The 24,699-nt window shown below is 41.0% G+C and overlaps 15 protein-coding genes across 15 annotated transcripts; 8 read left to right on the top strand and 7 right to left on the bottom strand. All coding sequences in view use genetic code 12, as the record gives it.

Moving 5' to 3' along the window:
* Positions 1-80: 80 nt before the first annotated feature.
* Positions 81-3,095, bottom strand: PEX1 (AAA family ATPase peroxin 1; the record flags this gene model as incomplete). Its single annotated transcript, XM_007377809.1, has 1 exon — positions 81-3,095. One exon carries the CDS (start codon positions 3,093-3,095, stop codon positions 81-83), a length of 3,015 nt encoding a protein of 1,004 aa, XP_007377871.1.
* A 115-nt stretch (positions 3,096-3,210) lies between these two features.
* Positions 3,211-4,664, top strand: SPAPADRAFT_63722 (uncharacterized protein; the record flags this gene model as incomplete). The annotated part of the gene is made up of 1 exon (XM_007377810.1): positions 3,211-4,664. The coding sequence occupies one exon, from the start codon at positions 3,264-3,266 to the stop codon at positions 4,110-4,112; it is 849 nt and encodes a 282-aa protein (XP_007377872.1).
* SPAPADRAFT_144579 (uncharacterized protein) lies at positions 4,137-4,652 on the bottom strand (the record flags this gene model as incomplete). The annotated part of the gene is made up of 1 exon (XM_007377811.1): positions 4,137-4,652. The coding sequence occupies one exon, from the start codon at positions 4,650-4,652 to the stop codon at positions 4,137-4,139; it is 516 nt and encodes a 171-aa protein (XP_007377873.1).
* Positions 4,665-4,763: 99 nt separating the features above from the next.
* SPAPADRAFT_52938 (uncharacterized protein) lies at positions 4,764-5,594 on the top strand (the record flags this gene model as incomplete). The annotated part of the gene is made up of 2 exons (XM_007377812.1): positions 4,764-4,921; positions 4,973-5,594. The coding sequence occupies 2 exons, from the start codon at positions 4,764-4,766 to the stop codon at positions 5,592-5,594; spliced, it is 780 nt and encodes a 259-aa protein (XP_007377874.1).
* Positions 5,595-5,846: 252 nt separating this feature from the next.
* On the top strand, positions 5,847-6,965 carry SPAPADRAFT_52939 (GTPase; the record flags this gene model as incomplete). Its single annotated transcript, XM_007377813.1, has 1 exon — positions 5,847-6,965. The coding sequence occupies one exon, from the start codon at positions 5,847-5,849 to the stop codon at positions 6,963-6,965; it is 1,119 nt and encodes a 372-aa protein (XP_007377875.1).
* Positions 6,966-6,967: 2 nt separating this feature from the next.
* On the bottom strand, positions 6,968-8,503 carry SPAPADRAFT_57566 (uncharacterized protein; the record flags this gene model as incomplete). Its single annotated transcript, XM_007377814.1, has 1 exon — positions 6,968-8,503. One exon carries the CDS (start codon positions 8,501-8,503, stop codon positions 6,968-6,970), a length of 1,536 nt encoding a protein of 511 aa, XP_007377876.1.
* Positions 8,504-10,050: 1,547 nt separating this feature from the next.
* SPAPADRAFT_63731 (uncharacterized protein) lies at positions 10,051-10,726 on the top strand (the record flags this gene model as incomplete). Its single annotated transcript, XM_007377815.1, has 1 exon — positions 10,051-10,726. One exon carries the CDS (start codon positions 10,069-10,071, stop codon positions 10,570-10,572), a length of 504 nt encoding a protein of 167 aa, XP_007377877.1.
* SPAPADRAFT_63732 (uncharacterized protein) lies at positions 10,725-13,305 on the top strand (the record flags this gene model as incomplete). Its single annotated transcript, XM_007377816.1, has 1 exon — positions 10,725-13,305. One exon carries the CDS (start codon positions 10,736-10,738, stop codon positions 11,543-11,545), a length of 810 nt encoding a protein of 269 aa, XP_007377878.1.
* Positions 11,562-13,295, bottom strand: MRE11 (MRX complex nuclease subunit; the record flags this gene model as incomplete). Its single annotated transcript, XM_007377817.1, has 1 exon — positions 11,562-13,295. The coding sequence occupies one exon, from the start codon at positions 13,293-13,295 to the stop codon at positions 11,562-11,564; it is 1,734 nt and encodes a 577-aa protein (XP_007377879.1).
* Positions 13,306-13,481: 176 nt separating the features above from the next.
* GCN2 (serine/threonine-protein kinase) lies at positions 13,482-18,305 on the top strand (the record flags this gene model as incomplete). Its single annotated transcript, XM_007377818.1, has 1 exon — positions 13,482-18,305. The coding sequence occupies one exon, from the start codon at positions 13,482-13,484 to the stop codon at positions 18,303-18,305; it is 4,824 nt and encodes a 1,607-aa protein (XP_007377880.1).
* Positions 18,306-18,360: 55 nt separating this feature from the next.
* Positions 18,361-19,977, bottom strand: SPAPADRAFT_52945 (uncharacterized protein; the record flags this gene model as incomplete). The annotated part of the gene is made up of 1 exon (XM_007377819.1): positions 18,361-19,977. One exon carries the CDS (start codon positions 19,975-19,977, stop codon positions 18,361-18,363), a length of 1,617 nt encoding a protein of 538 aa, XP_007377881.1.
* Positions 19,978-21,091: 1,114 nt separating this feature from the next.
* SPAPADRAFT_158578 (uncharacterized protein) lies at positions 21,092-24,667 on the top strand (the record flags this gene model as incomplete). The annotated part of the gene is made up of 2 exons (XM_007377820.1): positions 21,092-23,689; positions 23,753-24,667. The coding sequence occupies one exon, from the start codon at positions 21,183-21,185 to the stop codon at positions 22,014-22,016; it is 834 nt and encodes a 277-aa protein (XP_007377882.1).
* On the bottom strand, positions 21,868-23,066 carry SPAPADRAFT_63734 (uncharacterized protein; the record flags this gene model as incomplete). Its single annotated transcript, XM_007377821.1, has 1 exon — positions 21,868-23,066. A coding segment is annotated over one exon (878 nt), but the record flags the coding sequence as incomplete, so codon positions are not given.
* PSF1 (DNA replication protein) lies at positions 23,340-24,652 on the top strand (the record flags this gene model as incomplete). The annotated part of the gene is made up of 1 exon (XM_007377822.1): positions 23,340-24,652. The coding sequence occupies one exon, from the start codon at positions 23,356-23,358 to the stop codon at positions 24,022-24,024; it is 669 nt and encodes a 222-aa protein (XP_007377884.1).
* MED11 (Med11p) lies at positions 24,046-24,573 on the bottom strand (the record flags this gene model as incomplete). The annotated part of the gene is made up of 1 exon (XM_007377823.1): positions 24,046-24,573. One exon carries the CDS (start codon positions 24,571-24,573, stop codon positions 24,046-24,048), a length of 528 nt encoding a protein of 175 aa, XP_007377885.1.
* Positions 24,668-24,699: the final 32 nt, after the last annotated feature.

Below are 24,699 nucleotides of genomic sequence, written 5' to 3' on the forward strand. Positions count from 1 at the left end.
TGTCAATATATGAGTATTCGATAGAAGTTTACAATGGTAGTTTCAACGTGTATTCTATATTAGGTTTTTTGAAATATGCACTACATCAAAGTAACTCTGCCACCAATTTCATTACTCGGTTGGCCATCAGGCATATTCCCATCTCTTCCACTAACAAATTGATTGTAAATATTACTCAACTTGTTCTTTTCCGAAATCGAAATAGAAGGCTTGGTCTCTTTGAGCGAATCCACAAAGTTCTCATGGGTAATTACCACCTTATTCTTTCCAGTGGCCTTGACCGTCTTTTCATTAGTGGTTGTAAACTGTTGAATTTGATGTAATAAACTAACTCTTTCATGTGGTTTCACCTTGGCATCGACTTTAAAGAATTCAATAGTTTGGTTGTCTACGGGTTGCACTTCCTCTTGTTCCTGTTCAAGCACGACATGAACGGCCTTCAAATATCCATTATACACCAACCCTTGCAAATCGGCCCCACTGAACCCGTCAGTACTCTCAGCAATCTCTTTCAAATTGACATCATCGGCCAATTCCATATTATTGCATACTCGTTGTAAAATGTCTAATCGGCACTCATAATCCGGCAAGTCACAAATAACACTCTTATCCAAACGACCAGGTCTAAGCAACGCACTATCGATCAAATCAGGACGAGATGTTGCAGCAAGCACGTACACACCATCTAACCCTTCAGCACCGTCCATCTGAGTCAACATTTGATTGACGACTCTGTCAGTGACACCCGTAGAATCATGACCTCTTTTGGGCGCAATAGAATCGAATTCATCAAAGAATAATATGCACGGTTTGGCTGATTGTGCGCGTTCGAATAATTCACGTACCGATTGTTCACTGGCACCAATGTACTTGTTCAAGATTTCCGGCCCCTTGATGGAGATAAAGTTCAATCCACACTCATTTGCAATGGCACTGGCGAGAAGAGTTTTCCCACAACCAGGGTATCCATAGAGTAGGATACCAGAACGAAGACGCAAGGGACAGTTGGCAAAAATGGGGGCGTACTTGGTAGGCCATTCCAATGTCTCAGTAAGAATCTTCTTGGCCTCAGTCAAACCACCAATGTCGTTCCAGTTGATCGGCGATTTTTCAAGGTTGACCCCACGGAGATTGGATGGAGTGAACCCCGTTATGGCCTTGGTTACGTGGTCTTGTGTGATTGTTTGTGCTGAGGAGAATAAGCATTCGTGATATATTCTGTCAGCAAGGATCTTGAGATCGTTGGGCAAGTATCCCTCTGTTTCTCCGACCACATCCATTAAGTCGATTCCAACTTGCACTTTGCTGGATAGGTAGTGATGAAGTAAGTCAAAACGTAATTGTTTATTGGGTGGGTTCAAGTGGTGGTAATTTTCAATTAAATGGGAGCCTCCTAATAACTTATTAATTGACTCTTGCGAGTTGGAACTGACGAGAATGGATACGTTGGAGTTTGGTTGGTTGTGGATTTTAGCCAAGGTGGAAATCAAGAATTCCGTGGTCTGGTTGGACTTGCTGGAGTCAATCTGTTCCATTTCCACTGGGATAATCTTGTCTAGATCGTCCAAGATTAACAAACTTGGTTTATGCCAGGAACATAATTGGATGTACTTGAATAGGGACTTGCTTATGCTTTGAAAGTTCTCATTGATTAATCCGTTACAGCTGACATACTTGACAAAGTGACCTTGATTTGTTAGTTTTTCAGCAACAAGATTGAGTAACAAGGTTTTGCCACTACCGTTACTTCCATGGACCAATGTTCCTGTGTTTGGACTAATGGTGAATGAGTCAACGATATCCTCAACAATCGCATCCAAGCCAATGGCTTCACCGACTTCTTTCTTCTCCTCCAACTCCACAAACGAGGCCGGACGTAATAATTCCTCACCTAGTTCTAATCTGATTGGTTTCTTATTGTCTAAACTATATGGTCTAATCCACGCATTCACATCCTCATTCCGTCTGAATTTAAGAATACCCCCATATGGTAACACTCCTGGCACACTGGGGATCCTGGCGAAGTTAGTCATGGCCAGTGATGACAATTCTGGATACATTGCATCCATCAATGCTTGAGTTTTGGTATCTTTCTGTTTGGCTGGTGTAGATAGTGTGTATGGGTGAATGGTAAATACTGTTGGTCGTTTAGGCAAGCTCTTGACTGCAGGCTTCAACACTATTATGTTCCCAATTTGACCAGAAACATTCAATGCATGGGCGAGTTTGGACGAAAGGGCGATGTTTCCTTTGGGACTGTCTTGGCAATCTATTAATCGAGCCACAATACGTTTATTCTCTTTAATGTCGAAATCATTGGGTGCTTGTTTCGTTGGGGTTGTAGTAGGACCAGAAACAACAGACACAGCAATATAAGGTTCAGCAGTTAGTTCACTGGGTAATTCTTGAAAGTTGGCGTATACTTGGTATCCTTGGTTCTTGACATTGTACAACTTGTGCGGCAACGAAATTCCTCTTCGTAATACCAGGGTGAATTCCAGGTAGTCTTCTTCAACCCTTGCAGCAGTGCTCCTGCTGCTCTTGCCACTCTTTGTTGATTTAACCGAGGTATCTCTTACTTTTGGCGCAATGGCAATTTCACAATATGGTGATATCTTACCGTAGGTGCGGGCACCATCACCGATATCAACCACATTCAACTTGGCCACTGTGGTCAGCGAGGGGTAAACCACGAGGATTTGGCCGATAGATACACATCGGGTTTGACTTAATAACTTGTCCTCGATGTTTTGTGCGTGCAACTCAACCAACTCCCAATCGGAACTAGTCACAGGCTCCAAGTTGATATTTGCAGTTTCATAGTTGTCCAACTTTAAATTGAGGACAACTGAGTCGTTATCGGAAAGGTTGATGGCTTGTGCAAACACAGGATCGATTTCCAAAGTCTGGGGTGAAGTCAGGGACATTCCTGACCATCCAACGTATTTTGCCTGTTTCGATTTGGTGATTATCTCAACGATGACATCCTGGATGTTGATGTTGGCTGTGAACAACAAGTTGCTCAAGTGTGATGGTAAGTTAACCAAGTTTGACTTGATTGGTTTGTATTTGATGTTGACTTTGTGATTATCCATATTAGATGTCTAGTTAAAAAGGAAAAGAAAAGTGGTGGACAATTGGTGAAAATTTCCAGTGGGGTATTTGATCGCGGGGGTAGGTGGGAGAGGGACGGTGGAATAAAATTGGCGGTGCGGTAAAAGTCAACAACCTCGGCATAAAGTTTTTTGTCTATATAGCAGCAAATGTCACAAACAGGGATCATTCAGTTCTCTAAAGTGTTTGAAGAAGTCAACAATCCTACTCCTCAGAAGTATGGTGAGTTCGAGCTTGATCAAAACACCGTGCTAAGTTTCGCCCATCCATGGTTTGCTGCCATCGACAACGAGTCCACCATCAACTTGTTCAAATGTGGACTTTACGTTAAACTTATTACGTCTATTTGGTCTACACTAGACGAGTCTACAGCCAAGCAGTGTCGTGCATTAGGTAACATCGATTCTATGTACTTGCCATTGCCAGTGGCGTTAAACTCGGCCATTTCTATGGTCCCCTGGGTGGAAACTAAACTTGGGGTGTTTAAGATCAAGTGGCCTATGACTACGCTTAAAACTTGTTTTCTCAACTTGCAATACTTCAAGAAGAAGGCGTTTGACGAGTTGGGGATAGTCAGTGAAAAGACTCGCGATATCCCTCCCGTTCCTGCTGGTCAAGACGAGTGTTTTAATAGACGATTCTGGGGTGATCAAGAAGGATACGAAAAAGTCGACTTTTTCATTGCGCGATACCTCAAGGGAAAAGGACTCCCTAAACTCGACAAGAACTACACCGATGACCAGATAGACAAGCTTATATCGGAGACAACTCCAAACTTTGACAGATTGAGAAAAGTATACAGGATGTATGCGTTGTCGGGGGATGCACGATTACACTTGTTGAACCATCCAGAAAAGGACGAGCACAAACTTTTAGAAGTGATATCGCTTATTGGTTTAAACTACTGCACTGTCCCCATTGAAACCCTTGAAACAGACTTGATTGAACTCATGCATGTCTACGAAGAATCAGAGTTGAAAGATATCTTCTTTATGTAAGTTATCGTCATATACTATTTACAGTTAATCCTTTCTATTATTAAATTGTTGAAACTTTTCAAACTCCTCGTCTTTAGTTCCTTTCAATTCCTCCCACTTTTTCATATTCTTTTCCTCTCGCGCCTGTTTGGCCTTGGCCATCACTTCAAAACTCCTTCTTCTCAAACTTCGACACTGTTCCCACCCAACTAGATTACCAAGAAAGAATCCACCAATACTCCAATTGAATGACTTTTGCGGGTTCTTGTGGATGAGGAACGTGACTACCCCCAACACACCCATGGCTTGGAAACCAGTGATCATCGCTTCTCTGAAACAAGGCATGTGCACAAATCGATCTATGGTAAAGTCAGAAAGTGAAATCTGCTTAGCAGCATCAAGAATAGTGGGTTGTTTAGGTGGCAACGCATGGGTTTGTCCATTGGGAGAATTGTCTTCAAATTTCGGTGGGAGGTCTTCTAAAAACTTTGGCTCTTCCGATTTGAACTCGGAAACTACTGATACCGTAGCTGGTGGTTTACCACTACTGAACCAGCCCATTCTTGCAGCTTTGTTTTAGACAACCAAATGGGGTTTGTAAAAATTTAATTGTTTTTTTTTTTTGCTCTTTCTGTTTTAACTTTTGCCTCTTCTTTGATTGACCAAGTAAACATGACCACATCAGATCTTGTATTAGACCCGCAATTGAAGTACTGGGTGTTGTTGCCCATCTCAATTGCCATGGTGTTGGTTGGATTGATTAGAAATAACATCACTACTTTGTTGCAACCATCTCCAAAACTCCAACCCTACAAACAAGAACGGGAGCGGTATGTCCAACACTATACGTCTTTCTATAAAACTATTACTAACTAGTCTAGCCACTTCCTTGATAGAGCCAAATCATTCACAGCTCATAACCACATCCTCACGCCGGAGGAATTCGCCACAAGGAAACAATATCTCCTCGCCAAACTCACATCCAACGACTTTCTCGCTGTATCCCCAGAAGAAGCCACCACAAAGCAACAAGACCCACTAGCCCAACTCACGGACCCCAAGAACAACGAAATGATGATGAATATGGCATTATCCAGTATTCTCAACTACATTCCCCAGACAGTCATCATGACCTGGGTGAACACCTTCTTCTCTGGTTTCATTATCATGAAATTGCCATTCCCATTGACAGATGGATTCAAGTCAATGTTGCAGAATGGGATAGCCACGCCGGATTTGAATGTCAGTTACGTGCTGGCCATATCTTGGTACTTTGTCAATTTACTCGGGTTGAGACCGGTATATTCGTTATTGGCTTGTCAAGAGGAGGCGGATTCTATTCAACAGCAACAACAACAGCAACAGCCTATGAATATCGCTGGCCCTGGTGCGCCAAAGATGGATAAGGTGTTTAAGGCCGAGGCCGAGAATATTCAGATATTGACCCATGAGTCGATTTACACTGGCGTTTTGCAAAGAGTGTTGGAGAGGAACGGATTATAATGAAACACCCTCCGGCCTGAGACCCAGATTGGAAGAACTAGTTTCGTATACAAGCTCGGTGTAACTCTAAATGTATTAGAAAGAGCAATTAACTAACCAGTATATATATATATATTGCATTTGCATCTTGTATAGATATATTTGTCATGTGACCAAATACACGTGACAACATCACCATCGCTTATAAATTAAACTTTGTGAAAAAAGCACCCATCGAAGTAAGCATATACTTAGTAATCATCCTCATCAAACATGGCACCCAGCACAGTGATATGTATCGGTATGGCCGGTAGTGGTAAGACCACATTTATGCAACGTCTCAACTCCCATTTACATTCCAAAAAGACCCCACCGTATGTGATAAACCTTGATCCCGCGGTATTGAAAATCCCGTTCGGGGCAAACATTGACATCAGAGACAGTGTCAAGTACAAACAAGTCATTGAACAATACAATCTTGGTCCTAATGGTGCAATCGTTACATCATTAAACTTATTCAGTACCAAGATCGACCAAGTCATCAAGTTGATTGAGAAGAAGGGGGACAGTGTCAACAACGTGATTATTGATACACCAGGACAAATTGAGTGTTTTATATGGAGTGCCAGTGGTGCCATCATAACTGAAGCATTTGCCAGCACGTTCCCCACTGTGGTTGCGTACATAGTCGACACACCTAGAAATACCAGTCCTGCCACATTTATGTCCAATATGCTTTATGCGTGTTCGATATTGTACAAGACAAAATTGCCCATGATTGTCGTTTTCAACAAGACCGATGTTACCGATTGCCAGTTCGCCAAGGACTGGATGAGTGATTTTGAAGTGTTTCAGCAAGCATTGAAAGATCATGAGAATGAGGATGAAGGCAGTGGATACATGAACTCACTTATAAATTCGATGTCGCTCATGTTGGAAGAATTTTACAGTCAATTGGACGTGGTTGGTGTCAGTTCATACACCGGTGATGGGTTTGATGAGTTTATGCAAGCCGTCGATAATAAAGTCGATGAGTACAATGAATTCTACAAGGCAGAAAGAGAACGGATCTTGGCCAAGAAGGCCGAGGATGAACAAAAGAGAAAGGCTTCCAGTTTGAACAAGTTGATGAAGGACATGAAGATTGATGGCGACACCGACGTGCTCAGTGATTACGAAGACGAGCCAGATGAAAACCAAGGCGAAGTGTTGCGCGATGAAGACGATGTCGAGAGAGAGTACACTTTCCCTGAAGATCGTAACTCCGAAGTCAACGAACAAACCGATGCCGACTTACAAGCAAGATACCAAGCTGCGTTTGAATCTACTGCTAAGACCGCCTCTTCCAAGACGGCCGAATCTATTGCTGCCTATATAAACCAAAGTCAATAGTCTTAGCTTAATACTTTATCTATATCATAACTCTGGCTGAACTCGTCTTTGAAAATCAAATGTGGTTTGTGCTTAGCCAAATGTAAAATCGTCTTTCCAAATTCCGAATTGCACCATGCAAACCAGGACCGACTATACTGGTGTCCACCGCGAGAGTTAACGTCTACCGTCTCATGCATCAACCCTAAACCGGCAGTGGTCTCCATGACTAATTTCAAACTACGCAAAATCTCTTCATCGTCGTCAGTAGTTCTCATACGTACGAGCAATGACATTGGCCATGCACTTCGTATACCAACATGCGGACCACCAATACCTTCAAAGAATGCCCCTTTCAAGTAGTACGGATTGCCTTCCTTGGCGAGGATCATCTTCCGGGTGTTTTGGTAAACTGGATCATCCACCGATGTGAATCCCATGTCTGGGAGTGCCAATAATGAAGGAATGTTCGCATCATCCATAAACAAAGAGCCACCATATCCGTCCACTTCATACGCGTAGACTTTCCCATACTTTGGATGTTGGACAATTCCATGTTCCTGAATACCCTTCCCGATCTTGGCAATGAATTCATCGACGGCAGAAGTTAACCCCTGAATGCCATCAATCATGTCGGCATTAAGGTACATTTTCCTTGCCCGGATGAGTTCAGTAACCATATGGGCGTTTCCTGGTATAAAGAACTGGAGAACAGTGGCATCATCACTAGGTCTAAATGCTGATCTAATGAGTCCAGTACCGAAGTTCACAGGATTACCTACGCCACCAAGTGCGAGTGTTTCCGAGCCAATGTTGGTGTGGCGCTGGAACGAGTAGTAGTAAGGAAGTGCCTGGCCCGTGTCCTCGTCAAAACTAGGCTGGGCCTCACGCCGTAACACAATCAACAACTTCTCCAATGCCCGCAACCATTCCGGTGTGATGAACGCGGGCTTCACTTTCGTGTCGGCGTGTTCAAAGTATTCATTGGACAACGTCAAGAACAGGGCAAGCGAGTCGATCTCGTACTTGCATTCAAACACTTGTTTCCAGTCTGGCCTAGGGTGCACGTCATCCATGGCCGTACTGCCTTTTTTCACACCTGAATGTGGTGGTGGATGGAACGCATTACAGTATGGGGAATTGTTGACGTAGTATGCCTGGGTGTTGATCGCACCCAATATTAAAGTTTGTAATTTCTCATCGTGCTTGATCAACGGTTGGTATACACTGAGTTGACGTGCAGCATCACGGAGCCATTCAGCGTGGATGTCACCAGTAACCACAAATGTCTGGGGACGGTGGTCTTCTACTTCAGCATGCCAAAGAATAGTGGTATCCAAAGTGTTGGGAAGACAATTCTCAATTAACCGTGCCAAATCGGGATTCTTGACCTTGCTAACTAGATCCTGAACCAATTTCTCAACTGCTGAAGAAACAAATGTCCTACACTTTGGTGCTGGTCTCATGTAGGGGTACTGATACTCGGGAGATGAGTAAGGAGGATGAGGATGCTTCGAGTATTCCACGTAATCAGGACATTTCGAAGTATGTTTATCCATCCATGTCAAAAACTCCTTGTCCACTGGTTTGAAATTGGTACGGTGGGGCGCTTTATGGGGTGAGATATCTTCCGTAGATGTGTCAATCTTGGTATAGAACGTGTTGATATCATCGATTGGGTCAATCTTGGTAGGTCCTTGAAAGAACAAGTACAAGGTAACTAGACCAAGCATGCCTACCAACACCTTAACTGTTGGAATTCTGCCTTGGGTGATCATTCTGGTTGATATCTAAAACCATAGTTTGTTATGTGGGAATTCGAGCAATCTTGAAATTTTTATGATAACAATAAACTCCGTGGGCCACGTGACTTTCGGAGATATGCCAGATCCTACTTAACTATGTACAGGCAATAAGTATATACCAACACCATCAGCGCTCATTTCTACACGGGTTAATCCTTTGCGAGCTAGATATTTTAATATGATTTTGGCATTATGTTTCTTGGGATCTGCCTCTTCTTGTCGTTTCTCCTTGAGTCGTCTCATCATGTCTTCGTATGACCCTTGTGTTTGGCCCATGCCTATGCTTGCTAAGGTACTGCCTAATTGATACGAGTTGAGTCTGGCTCCTACAATTGTCATTTCTGGTGGGATGAGGTTGAGTATGTCTGTGTGGTCGATGTATGGGTTTGATATTGTTAATGTGTAGAATACTGGGTATTTCAAATCGTAAGAACCTTCGTCAATGTCTTGCGATATTGGTATGCTCTTTTCCCCTACTATATCCAATAGTTCTGTCTTGTTAGCTTGGGTTATGCTGTCTGCTAACTCATCATGGATCTTGCCAATTTCATTCCAGGGAACGAGGTGTGTATGCGAATTGTTGCGGATATGCTTGATGATTTCCGCATTACCAGTCTTTTCATAGGTGTTTACTCTCAATGCAAGATTGAACAAATCGGGAACAGTAAGATCGTCAAGACTAGCCCATTTCCACGACCTGTCCAACCTACCTTCCTTTTGACTCTGCTTCATGACCGATAGTTCTTCAATGTCTCGTTGAACATCATTATAATCGCACCTTCTGAATAACCTTTGATCCAGTTTAAGTATGACAATCACAGGAATGGACTTTATCATCTTCATTCTATGGGAGAAAGTATCCTGAATCGATCGGGGTGGATCCACTTTCCTGTTGGGAAATAGTGAACTGCGTAAACAGCTTACAGCTTGAGTGTAATGACTATCAAACAGAGAATCCTTTTCTTTCCATATACTTCCAGAAGGATATCGTACTGGATTCTTGAATAACTGTCGGGTGTTAAGAAGTTCACTTGGTGGGAGTGGTAGTTGTGGATTGTAGAGGGCCAGTTCTCGATCTGCATATTCGGTGGGGTATCTTATACGACGGAGTATGCTCTGTATTTGATATTTCGAATCAGTAGTTGATTTCAAGGGAGATGTGCTGTCATGACTTGCTTTGTATGTTTTTAAAAGCGTTCGTACACTTTGTGGGAACTTGTTCATTACTGGATGCGGTTTGGATATAAAGTAGGAACAATTTCTGGTGATGGGAAAAATTTCTGTTTTCTTCTTCTTCTTCTGCTCTCCATCACCAAAAAATGTTAGCCAGATTTGCAACAAGGGCAGTAAGAGTAGCAGTGCCACAAGTCACCAGGAGTGTTCGTATTGGTAGTAGCATCGCTCTAACTAGAAGATGGTATACTGATAAACCAAGCACACCACATGCTACCCCCACCACTACTACACAGCAGACCAGAGGCAACACCGAGACAGCCGCAGAGCAAGAGCCAAAGGGGGAATATCTCATTCAATTTACATGCAACCCCTGCTCTACCAGATCAACACATACATTCTCCAAATTAGCCTATCACCACGGAACAGTCCTCATTCAATGTCCAAGCTGCAAGAACCGCCATCTTATAGCGGACAACTTGGGGTTTGCCCGTGATGGTCGCATCAACATTGAACAATTGCTTGCTGCCCAAGGTGAGAGTGTTGGTAAGGAAAAGGGAGATCTCGTATTTGAAGATGTTCCTGAGTCTATGAGAGACAAACTTAACAATGTTGTTACTGGTATTAAAGTAAAAGAACCAGAGGTATAGCCAGAGTTAAAACTAACCAACAGTGTTGCCAAAAAAAAAAAGACATTGTGTTGCCAAATGTGCTGCCAAAAGTTTGTATAGAAGTCCATAGAAATTTTTGTATGCCAACAAAAAAAAATTATGTATATAAAAATTTTCATATACTAGCACTTGGACCCAGACCATGTTCAGACTAGGGAGAACCCTTGTAAGATACAACTCCATCTCAGCCAAGTACCAAGCCAAACTCGCACAAAAGGCCAAACAAGTCGGAGCAGCATCAGTTGAAGAACTCAAACTTAAACTCGCAGACCAAATCGAACAAACAAAGAAGGAACTCAACAAGATCGACCCCTTAGCTGAACTAGAAGCTTACGAACGAAAACAAGCCATGAAAGCACAGGCCACCAAACCAGCAATTCCTATCGCCAAGGATACCCCAAAATTGCCATACAAGGTCCTCAACGACTATGTTGACCTCGACAAACTCAAGGAATTGCCCCGTCGTGAAATTGAATACATTTGGAAAGCTCGTTTCCAAGATAAGCAGAAGTCAGTTCATGCCGTGATTGATGCTGTTCCCTTTGCTGCAATGTATGCCAATGCATTCAAGAACCCAAACTTTATCTTGCCATTGCCAAGAGACAACGGTTATGAAATGCACTTTGTGCAATGGGCATTTGTAGGTCCTGCCACCGTCCATTGTATGCTTACTACTGTAGCCGAATACAAGTTACATGGAGAGTATGCCAAACCACACACCACCTTATCTTTCCACCAAGAAGTCAGCGATAAGGGGGTGATTTTAATGAATGGGGTTATTGAAAACGATACTATCCCCATGGATGAAGCGCAATTGCTTGTGTTGAATGTACAAAGATTCTACGGAATGGGTGAACAAAACGAAAAGAAGTTGAAGTTGTTGAAACAGTTTACTACTGGTGATGACGGATTTAGCACCGAGGACTTGATTAAAGAAGCTACTACCTTTTAGATCTTGTATATATACATTAATTTTTGTTTCTCGTTCTTGTAGTTCTCGATTTAGCTGGAGCTCTGGTCTTTGGCTTGGCCCTTGACTTAGCTTTTGGCGCACAATCATCATCACTAAGAATTTCCACATCTGATTCTGAATCTAATATGTGATGTACTTCTTCTTGAGCTGGAACTGGAATATCTGGAATATCAATCTCCACAGGAATACTTGCCAGTGGCGCTATCTCCTTTAGCAACTGTTTAAATGCATTCTTGGCCTTCACATCATCACCATTATGAAACTGATCTTCGTCTATGTCTACTGATAGCAACATCTTGGTCTCTCGTTTAACCTCCTTTTCTATATATTGTGACAAACTCGTCTTGTCTTCATTCTCGATAAACCGTTTTACCGCATCATTAAGTCCGACTTCTGGAATAAGAGTCAATTGCGTTTGCTTCAAGAAATCGTTGATTATATCATGAAGTTGCAACTCGGTTGATTTTTTATTCATGGTGTTCTCTTCAATAGCATTGAACTTTGTCCTGTTAAGTGTCTGCTCTCTTGGTTGTCGTTTCTTAAAGAATTGAATGGCATCATTGGCATTAGCGATTTTACCCACAAACCTATTAGAAAATCTCTTTACATTCTCAATTTCATAGCCTCCAGAATACTCTACTTTTAACCGGATTAAGGGGAGCGGTGGTGTATCCGTCCTATCTGGATTCAGTTCTTTCCATTTCGTGTTTGCCGCTTCTATAGCCAACTCCATTTCAGAGGTCAAGTACTCAATCACATCAGACTTGGACGCGGCACCGGGTATCAAATCGGTCTTCAGTAATTCTAACACCTTTAGAATAAACGGACGAACCGTTGTTAATTTGATTGGCTCAATCGAATAATCTTGTCCCCGCACACTCATTATGAATATGTGTTTGTCTGGAACTTCACCCTCGCTTAATGAAGTAGCTACTGATGAGCCAGCTTGTAATACCTCAAACTCCATCTCGGGGTTGTGAACGGGGTATGGTACACACTCGTGTTCATGTCCCCACAATATAAAATCTAGGAATCGCGGAAGGAACAGCTCGGGTATGCTTGATGTGAATGAATGAGTAGCGTGGTTTTGATGGAAAGCTAAAAAATTAAACCATTCGTCAGTGTGGATATCTGGACGAAGAAACTTGACTATCCCATCACGAAAAGCCCTATGGAGTCGTTCATCACGAACGTTTGCCATTCCATAAAGAGCAAGTTTGGTCGTGCCCTTTTGAAAGAGTAATGGAGACACGGTTATGTTTTCAGAATCGGGGATGGCTCCGAAATGGTTAATCAACCCACTCATGGCAAGAACGTCCATTGCCAGAAGTAAACCCTCACCTGTAGCATCATCGTGGTTCCCACTGATGGCAAACACTGGGATTGACACGTTGACATTGGGATCTTCGTAATTCACCCCAAAACTTCCAAGTACTTCTGGGTCACTTAACATCTCAATCTCAACTGGCTTGTCGCCCATGCAGTTCAATCTTAAACTCTGCATAACATGATACATTGACTTCTTGCTGGGTTTGGTGATATGGAAGAGATCTCCTCCCTGTACTATCATGTCGACGTTGTTGGTGGACGCGATCTGGGTGATTTCATGGAAGGTGAGGTGGGAGTCTGATGTTCGAATGGGGTCCGACTCGGCATATCCGACATGATTATCTGTGGTTAGGAGGATACGAATGGTGTGTTCGTCCTGGGGAAGATTGTCTACTAGCATGACGCTGCATACGTCCTAGATCTCTCGCTAAGGTTTTAATCCTCGTCCTAAATTTACTGCGAAGACCAGAGGGGCCCTCGCCCCAAGAAAAATCAAAATCTAACAGATCATCACTAACATCTCACGACAAGAACCAATTTACAATACACAATTTAACAGACACAATTGACATCTTCCCTCATCCCCATGTCAACGGATCAGTCAACACTAACGGATGACCTCATCCATAGACAACAGGATGAACTCCAAAGCATAGCCTCCATTTACGGAGACATATTCGAGGACATCACACCTACGGGACTCGTATGGAACAAGAAACCATCACCACATTTCAAGATACATTTAACATCTTCAGAAGACCCCAATTGTCCCGTGTTGGAAGTAACACTTGACATTGAATTTACCCAGACCTACCCTCTCCTGCCACCACTTGTGAAACTCATTAATCCCGTGAATTTACTCAAAGCCAGTTTGACCAAGTTGGAGAACAAAGTCCAGGAATTGATCAAGGAGTATCCCGAGCAGGAAGTTTCATTCACTATTATTTCCGAAGTAAAGTTTTTGCTTGATGAAATCCAGGGAACTACTGAAAAAGTGCTTTCGTTAGAGGAAGAACGGGAGCAACGACTAAAACAAGAAAGACAAGCGTTGGAACAAGAAGAGAATCGTAAGAAACAAGAACGAGATCGAGCCAGAGTGGAACGAAGCAAAGTCGTCAATGAACAAATTATGAAGATTAAAGTTGAGGAAGCAACTCCTGTGCCTGAACAACCGGAACAAGAACACGACGACATAGATCCATCACTAGATATATCTGATCTGTTCACATTTGATAACACCATCGAGGTAAAACATCCAGGTTGGAGGACCACTATCAAGTTCAAAACAATATATGGCTTCATTCATTACGTCAAACCAGGTATATTCACTCCACCAATTGCTACTCAATACATTGTTAAACCATACCTCAATAAACAACTACAGGCAAAACTAAATGCCAAACAAATCGACATCACATACTTGTTCACCCTGATTGAACTTACAAATGCATACTGGTGCACAGATAAAGGAAAGCACGAAATTCAGAACCTAGAAAGAGAACTTCAACTAATAACAGCATTAAATCACACCAACATTTTAAAACTAGTGGCATTCCAAATCACAAAGACAAAAGCACATACCTGGAAACTAGTCCTTCTCAATGAATTCTCGATATCAGCAGACTCGCTTGCTGACATTCTCCCCACGGCACAATTCATCAACTGGGCATTAGCAAGAACTTGGCTTATCCAGATCCTACCACCATTAGAATACCTTCACACCGCTGGGTTTGCTCATAAGATGGTATGTCCACTAACAGTAGCTGTTTTCCCCAAGAATCTCAAGCTCTGTCATCCATCATATGGAAGCAGAATCCTTCAAATGATCTCAGAACATCCTAACAACTCGGAAAGTACCCTGCCAGTGACGGCACCAGAACCCTGGCTTGCGCCGGAAGTCAAATCGCAAAACCGCCACACTCAGAAAACCGACATTTGGGACCTTGGTGTGCTTTTCCTTAGGGTCATGCTTGGCAATGACGTCTTTACAAATTACACCACTCCAGAACAATTTCGTACTGAATTCTCACCGGCAGATTATGGAGACCTTGAAGAGTACGCTGCGTTGATCTATGACCTCCTCACGAAAATGCTCCAGCTGAAAATTTCCAAACGACCATCACCATTAGAATTAAATACCGTCAAGTTCCTCCGTGATGGGCCTGTCCGAATAAACCCTAATCTCAAGCTCAAGAATACCGATCTAGGTAATGAACCAAAACGTAACACAACTACAACAGCAACTGTTCCACGACGGAGATTTTCCAACGACCTGTACCCTCCTCAACAACTTCAACCGCCTCCGCAGCAACTGTCTTCAAGTAAAGGTCGATATGCGCGTGATTTTGAAGAAGTGGGCAAACTAGGCACTGGTGGGTTTGGTGAAGTTGTGAAGGCCAGGAATAGAATGGAGGGTGCATTTTATGCCATTAAGAAAATCAGACATCGGGCAGATAAATTGGATTCACTCCTTCTGGAGGTGTTAAGTTTAGCAAGGTTGAACCATCAGTACATTGTCAGGTATTATGGAACATGGGTTGAGCGTGATGAAACCAGTGATGATGAGAGTGAAGAAGAACTGGAACTGGAACTGGAACTGGAAACTACAGATTTTGAACTGATGAGGCTGAGCTCGATGATTCCCCATGATAACTCGTTTCAAGTGGACTATATAAGTAACTCATTTGTGTTTGAAAGTGATAGTGAGGATGAATTTGACGATCGAATCGTATTCGGAAACTCCACTGATTCAGGCGAACCCGAAGATGAATCTACTGAAGAAGAACAAGAGGAATCATCAGCACCTGCACTTCAATCACGTCAATTAAAGGCCAACCCTAAAAGTATTCTTTACATTCAGATGGAATTCTGTGAAAACAATACCTTGCAAAACCTAATTGAACAAGGACTCCCCCTGAATTCCCATGAATACTGGCGATTGTTTAGACAACTCCTTGAAGCGTTATCGTACATTCACAGTGAAGGGTTCATTCATCGAGACCTCAAACCAACCAACATTTTTATTGATCGTCAGAATAACGTCAAGGTGGGTGATTTCGGATTAGCGAAAAACTCTCAGTTTTCAAGTATAATTACCAGTGATAACCAAGTCCCTGCTGACAAACAGGACCTATCGACTATTGTAGGAACATATTTCTATACTGCCAACGAAGTGGCTACAGGGCAATATGATGAGAAAGTGGATATGTATTCCCTCGGAATTATCTTCTTTGAAATGTGTTATAGTTTATCAACAGGTATGGAACGGGCCAAGATATTGAATGCGTTACGGTTGACATCGGTAGAGTTCCCCTTGAACTTCCACAAAACCACTGAACAGAAAATCATAAAGCTTTTACTTGATCATGATCCCAAGATTAGACCAAGCGCCAAGCAGTTGCTCACTTCTGGTTGGTTACCTGTTGAACACCAAGATCAAATCATTAAACAGGCTTTAAAGCTGCTTGCAGATCCGGCAACACCATGGCAGGCCCAAGTCAGGGAAACATTATTCAATCAGCCGTACTCCCTTGCCAAAGATCTTATGTTTGACAAACCGCAGTCTATATCTACTACAGACCATCTCCTCATGACAAAACTTATCAATGAACTATTTAGAGTGTTTAGAAAGCATGGTGCTGTGGAAAACCACCATCCTTCTATCCTCCTTCCAAAACCACCTATTCAACGTGAACAAGTATATGAAGTTCTAGATAGAAGTGGATCAGTGCTTACACTTCCTTATGATCTTGTCCTCCCCACCGCGCGTTTCCTTAGTCGTTGTCAAGTCTCCATACCAAAGATATTCCGGCATGAAATGGTATACCGGCCCAATGCACGGGGGATAGGCATGCCTGATCGATACGGTGCCGTTGATTTCACTATTGTTGGACATGCCAAACTGGAAAGAGTAGCTCATGACAGTGAATGTGTCAAGGTTCTTGATGAAATTGTCCAGTTGTTTCCGTGTTTTCTGCATGCTGGTGTCAAGGTTGAGCTTGTGGTTAATCATGGCGATATCCTCGATGCAGTTGTTTCGTTCGCCTTTGGGAACATTGGTATTTCTGAATCACGAAAACATGATGTATTTGGTGTGCTTTCACAGTTAGGTGTAGACAAGACTGCTGATGAGATTAAGCGATATTTGCGCCAGGAGTTCCAGATCCCACTGACTGTGGTTACCGAACTTGTCGACACGTTTGACTTCAAATGTGATTTGGATCGGGGAAGACAGAAGCTTCAGAAAATCATGATTGACTCACCATACCTTGTAAAAGTTGAAAGGGCATTCCATCATTTAGGTGATATGTTTGCCATCATGTCCAAACTAGGTGTCGGCACACCCGTGGTGTTTAGCCCCTTGTCAAACTACAATAGTAAGTATTACTCCCATGGGATTATGTTCCAAGCGATCCTCAAAGATAAACTGAACCACTATACAAGAATAGCCACTGGAGGACGGTTTGACAGCTTGATTGAGTCCTTTTCGAATGTCGACGTCCTCACAAAGAGTTCTGTCCAGCATGCGGTAGGGTTTACATTAACCACCCAGCTTTTATTTGCCCTTATGCGAGCCATGCGTCGCCAGAAGCAGAAACTGAACTTATGGCGTGGCAGCAGGGTCGATGTTTTAGTTACAGCTACCCAGGATCTGTTTATGAACTGTGGCTATGACTTGCTCCGTCTGTTGTGGAGTCGTAATATCAGTGCTGATTTGTTCTTTGGTAAATCTAACGACGAGATTGTCCTGAGATGTGGCATCGACGGTGTTCATGTTGTTGTGTTTATCAAGCTGTTGCCGACCAAGAAGAAAAAGAGTGGGTTTAAGTCGTTGAGAGTGAGGAATATGCTAAGCGGACGTGAGATTGATGTTGATGTGGATGAGCTTGTTGGAATCGTACAAACAGAATTGGAAGATGATGACATCGATGATGAGCCTGGATCAGGTACTTCTGCAAACGCAGCTACCACTACTACAGGTAGTAGCAGTACTACCACACATACCGATTCGAGTGATCCAGAACTAGCACTCTTCTCTATGGATATCACTCAAAGAGTCCATATCATCCCTAATGATGCACCTCGAGGACGCAAATTCACTAAACGAGACAAGTGGGAAATCGAAAATGATGCCACAGTAGCAGGTGCTCGTTGTCTCAAACAACTCAGCACAGGACCAGTGCTCTCGCTTGATATCCGCGATGAAATCTTAGACATGATTGCCATAACCAGCTTATCATCCCAAGACGAATGGGTAAGAAAAGTGGTGTATTCCAGTAATAACTTCCCCATGAGTTTTGCCATGAATATTCATAATGCGTTAATGAAGGAAAGATCAAAGGGTCATAATTGGGTGATATTGGTAGCATCAAGAACCCAACATACAGTAATTGTAGATTTAAGAAGGTAGAATAGAAAATAATTAGAATAAATATAAAACTTACATTATTATAAATAGCAATCGTCTAACTTACAAACTCTTTCTTCCAATCCCAGTACTCACCCAATCTCAAACTAGCATATTCAGCATAATCAAATTCAATCAAAGAAAGCTCACTTTGGATCATGCCCCATATACCCCAGTAAAACCCGGGCATTCCGTAAAACAACTTGATTTCATCAATTACAGCACCAACTTGTTCATTGCTAGCTTGCATGTCATCGAGATAAGCTCGCACCCAATGTGTCATTACTGGATTATCAATACTTGGATTAGGAATAGCACTTCGATCACAATTGAACCCTTGCCATTCAGCAAAATGGTTGGCAATATCGAATCCTCGAGGCGCAGGAAGCATATACTCATAATCGATAAACTTGATGGGATTTTCATTAATCGGTGGGATCGTTATGCACGGTTCGTGACTATGGTTTTCAGGGATGATGACATTACCTGAAAGTAAATCACAATGTGATGCAACATTAGGTGAACCACAGTTCTCTAAATGGCGTCTCATCCAGGACAATTCCTGATGAATGACATCTTTCAAGTTTTCTGGGGTAACCTCTACGTCTAAATGAGTATTGAATGATTCAATGAGAAGTGGGTTTATTGGAATAATATCAATCCACTCCTCAAGCAATTCCCAGATATTACTGATGTAGCGCTTTTTATCATTGGCAGCACTTGACTTTCTCCTCTTTCTCAAAGTTCTAATCTTTTGTACACCTTCGTCAATCAACCTATAGTCCAATGTACGATGGAGATTCCCCAATTGCTGTCCAATCAAGGGATACACCCAATCCTTGGCCAATTCCGCTGGTTCCAAAGAACGGCCCTCCAAATACCCGTACACTAGCCCATTTTTGAATCTTGCATATACTGGTGGTGCCAATCCTATCGAGTTGAGCATTAAATGAGACACAAATTCTCGATGTCTGTCAATAATTAAATTGGTTCCCTGGCCATATACACGCACCAACACTGGTTGGCTCTTTTTGTATTCACAACTCAAAAGCATGTTGGTTATACCTCCAGTGAGTTGTTTCACGGTGATTTGATTGATGTCAGACCATGATGGGAATATTTTAACTAGCAAATGCTTGAGTTGAGTGAAGTTATTTTCTAAATTATCCTTGAGATCTATGATAAGCTTAGGGAGGTATATAGCAGCTGAGGAAGAGTCGGTTTCTACTTCTGCAGGTGAGGGAGATCTAGAATATGTAGAAGATGCTGTGCTCGGTATGACCAAGTCAGGAGTCGCTAATGCAGGAGTATTGTTATTGTTGTTGTTGTTGCTGTTATTGTTGGTTGGGGTATCATTCTCGATATCAGAAACTGACGAGGGGTTGTTGAGACTATAAAGCAAATTACGGTTCTTGAGATAAAGCTTGTTGGGGGTGAAATCGGCCACGTCTACTTGATGGATAGAAGCTGTGCCATGTTGGATCTGAATTTGTTTTTGGTCCTCTGGTGGCTCAACGTTTAGGTTGGTTGGATTAGATATCTTGTGCAAGGGTATACAATGTAATTTTTGATTAACGATAAAACAATAGGACGAGTCGTTTTCATAGTCAGATACACCTTCGGTTTGTGCGCCATCTAAAGATGGAGATGGTATCATTGTATCTATATTAGTCATTAGGAAAAGAATGGTATAGGTGTGCTGTTCTTTATGTGTGTCTACTAATAGGAGTAACTCCTTAGTGGGGCTTAACCTTCTTCGACTAATGTGGAAATTTATCAAAGCAAAAAAAAAAAAGAAAAAAAAAATTTATCCTCAATCACGTGAGAGATAAGACACGATTTCAGCACGCGACGGTTGCTAAATGTGTACTCACGATAGCACATGGACCAAGACAGCCGGGTTATCCGAGTTCTGTTGCGTTATAGAGTTAAGTATAGATGGATCTGGTATATTCTTGGATTCAATATATCTTAGGATGATAATTTAGTAAGTTTTTATACTGATCATCGTCTAACTGTATGCCAAGCTGGAAACTAATACGGTTGACGATGAAGTGTTGCCAACCAATGAAACACAATTGCAACAATTAAAATCATTAATACTTCTGGAAATCAATATTAAGTCTGAGATATTTTTATGGTTAATTCTTCCCATTGAAATATACAACTCAACATGCTATGCTTAATACTTTCCTAAATTAACGGCTTGTTATTTCACATAGCACAGACCAAGGCAATCAAAAATGCTTCGTTTTTCATTCCATGATTTTGATGATATTAATGTTTGAAACTCTTATAGGTGGAACCTAGTTTAAACTCAAGATGTGCTTCACAACCATCTTTATCATTTTAATCTTGTTTCTCCTGGTGCGTCTATTCCAATACACTTCCAACCAAATGAAGTTGTTACAAAGGAGAGTTGATGAAATGAGCAAGCAAGCCCCGGAGAACATATATTGGCACACTTATAGCAGAAAATCTCCCATCAATTCCCTTACAATCAATTCCTTACCCGATGAGATAATTTTGAATATTTTTCGTTATCTTAATCAAATACATGTGTGCCATATTTGTATTATCAATTCCAGGTTTTATCGATTGGGTAAGATCAGGTTGTATCATTCAATCTATGTCAATCTTTCTAATGCAATCGAAATCCTGTCTGCAACATATACTCCATTCTATACAACCTTTACCATTGTTAACAAATGGGATAGTACTAAATGGTCACCTGAGAACTCAAATATCAATCTTGTTAAACGAATCTTGTTCCGAGAGAGCTATCTGTGTTTTTATGATGTTCCGCGTCTTTTTCCTTGGATTGATGTATCATACGAGGAGGAATTTCGTACCAATGCGATTTGTAACCGAGTGAGACTTATGTATAATGGACATCTCGTACTTCCATTTTACAGCAAAGGCTTATCCCTGTTTGACAAATGGATAAAGGTCAAGAAACTAACGATATATATGAATCTGTCTCATCGCACAAACCTAGATGTAATTTTGTGCTTCCCTAATTTAATCGACTTGGCAATTGAATTCGACCACTCAAGTCAGTTGAATAGGTTTCTTTACATTAGACTAGGACGTATACAACATCTAAGGCTTGCATTCTTCAATCCTGTAACCCTAGATCTAATTAAACAAATAGAAGACATTTTCAATTTACAGGAACTAATTACATTTCAACTCCATTTATGGAATGAGGAGGCGTATCCTAGATTGTTGGAAAACCTGCTCCAGAATTTGATATCAACACTATCTAGCGTCCAAAATCTTTCATTGATCTGTAAACCGGTTCAGTTTGGAAATATTATCAAAAACTTGAAACCAAATTCGTTAACTTCATTCTATGTAAGAATTGTGGGAATAATGGATAAACCATTAGCAATAGAAACCATTTTGATAAACCAACACCAATCGATAAAACAGTTATTCTACTGCTACGTATCTCCAAGTTCTCCTTCTAAAAGGGTATATGGAATTGAAGAATTTGATAAAGTCTTTAAAGTCAAAAGTAACACCTACCTTGATGATTTACTCGATGGTTTGAACGAAATTAAAACTATACTATATCATGCTGGGAGATTCCCTAATTTAGATCAAGTATTTTATAATGATTATTGCTACTTCATCGAAAGAATTTCAGATAAGATATATATCCTGCCTTCTAACAATGTTATTTCTACATGTTGCATTAGACCTTACTGATGGTTCTAACTACTTATTTAGCAATTATAGTTAATTTGAAATTAATTTGGTTTGATAACCCGGCTGATGCAAGAATCTAGTATTAATACTCCATTTCTAATCTCAAAAAGACTACCAACACATTTGGAATTCTCAAGAAAACACATACGGAGAGCGTGTTCTAGAATTTTCTTGGGAAACATGATTTCTATTCGTGGCAATGGTGGAGACACGTCAAATTCCCTGTTCCCTTCCTCTAAGCAATTGAGGAGAGCTTTATTCATGCTTGACCAATATATATTGATTTTTGCTAATGGTGCTCCATCAGATAAGTATTTATGATAACATGATCTTACCACCGAGTCAGGATAATTTATTTTATATGCCATGACTTCACACATTGGATATAACTTTGTATAAATTGTTTCAATACTGGTCTTGAAATCGTAAAATAATACTATTCTTAAAATAAATCCCACAACAATCATGATAATGATAATAAGGCATGTTTCGTGAGCAACTGGTTGTAGTCCCAAGTTATCGTTAAATAACGTCCAGATTTGAGGGCAGAATATTCTGATAACCAGATTCATCAACCTAATAATACCTTCTTGTTGGTTAATTTCAATTACTGGATCATGTGATGCAACTATATCTCGTTGTTGTTCTTGATATGAATCAAGATCATGTGCTGCAAATGGGTCGGGTTGCTGATCAACGTTTTGATCAAGATAATCTTGTTCCAAATCGAATCCATCATCTTCTGAATCAAGAAAACCCTCTTGTAAATCAATTGCATCATCTTCTGAATCATATTCGTATTCTTCGAACTCAAGACCATCTTCTTCTGAATCAAGTGCATCATCTTCTGAATTATATTGATAATCTTCATCTGAATCAGTAATTTCTATAGCTACATTGTTGGCACCATATTGTTGTTCTAATTGGGCTGATGTTATTTGGTTTCTGTTCATATCCAGCACAATACCTTGAAGTTCCATTATTTCTTTGATTCAATGGTGATATTTGAGCAATTGGTGGCAATAAATTCTCTCTTGTTTCTCTTTTTTTTTGCGATTTTTTGCAGTATTTTTCCAAGGTTACACAGAAAATTGCATATAGTTGAATATATCTGTATTATTCTAGAAAGCCCAAGTAGAGTAACAAAATAATGCAAATTATATATTCCATTTTTGTACCCTCTAATAATTTCCCCTGTAGTAACCGTTGCTAGAATAACAACACCATAGTACGCGCTTTGTTGGATGGATGTAGTTTCCAATCTTTTGTTAGCATATCTTTATTTCTGGCAACGCGCGTTGAATTTTATTTAACTCCATCAATAAGCACCACCACAACAATGTATGGAGACATCGCCAACAAGCTCATTCTTGAGGCTAAGCGGTCTGTTAATCTTTCTGAAGTTCCATTATACCAAACTGAATTAGTTAAAGACATAATCAAGGAGATCAACGATCTAAATAGAGATGCTGACTACTTGACGGAAGAACAACAACTATTACAGCAGGAAAGTCAAGATGGTACCGAAGAGGAATCCAAGATTAATCAATGTCAGTTATTTGTTACCATATTATCCATGAGACGTAATAAACGATGTTTATTGGCGTATGAGAAATTACGTGCTGATAAATTAGTCGAGTTTTCATGGTTGAATGTGGATCCTATAGTAGAAGGTAATGACAAGCAACCTACTAGTGTTCCTGTGGATCCAATATATACAAACTATACCACACAAGTAGCATTAGATAACTTGAACCATGCTGAACAAGAATTTCTCAAGAATTATCAGGAATTGTTGTTATCTTATAAGTCGAGTTTTTCTGATGTTGATTTACTGGGAGATTTGAATCCACCTACCAACATATTCATTGATGTTCGAGTACTCAAAGATGGTGGTGAAGTTCAGACTGAATACGGTTCGTTCAACCTTATAAAGGACTCGCAATTTTATGTAAGAAAGTCTGATGTTGAGAGGCTAATACAACAGGGGTATTTGGAAGAAATATAGAACATATACATTTAATACACACTAGAATAAATCATCAACATCATTCTCTAATTTGTCAATGACATTATCTATTGAATCCTGTGGTTTTATTTCTGGGATAATCATGTCAACATCTTCAGAAGAGATCTGCTGTTCTGGTTCCGGTTGTTGTTCTTCCTCTTGAGATTGTAATTGTTCTTCCTTTTCTAGTAACTTGTCCAATTCCTTGACTTCCATATTTAGTCTCTTCACTCCTAATTGAGTGTTTTTTTGTTCAACACTAATAGGCAAGATCATAACCCCGTCTTTGTTCTTGTCGTATACTCCAATGTTATCATCCATTATCTTGACTTCCTTACGTAAATCAATCGCCACTTTACTGAGTATATCGTATATTTGAGATGTCTGTTGTGGGAACAGAGATTTTATATTGTCCATGCTTTCAGTGGAGTATGTTTGGAATAGCAGCGAGAGGTTGTCTAGGAGGGAGACAACCTTGCAGTCAATATCGTAGAGGGCGTCTAGACGTTCTTGGATGAATGTATCTGCTTTTTCGTCTTCTAGTGACATGTTGTGTTGTAGTATGTGTGGTATAAAAGGTGGTTTATAATGGGATGTAGGAATAGCAAAGGAAGAAACAACCAAAGGTGTTGCCAAAATTGATATTTTGAAAGTATATAATTTTTTTTTGGCTTT

The sequence above is a fragment of the Spathaspora passalidarum genome (genome assembly GCF_000223485.1).
Source record: "Spathaspora passalidarum NRRL Y-27907 unplaced genomic scaffold SPAPAscaffold_8, whole genome shotgun sequence".
Taxonomy (NCBI): domain Eukaryota; kingdom Fungi; phylum Ascomycota; class Pichiomycetes; order Serinales; family Debaryomycetaceae; genus Spathaspora; species Spathaspora passalidarum.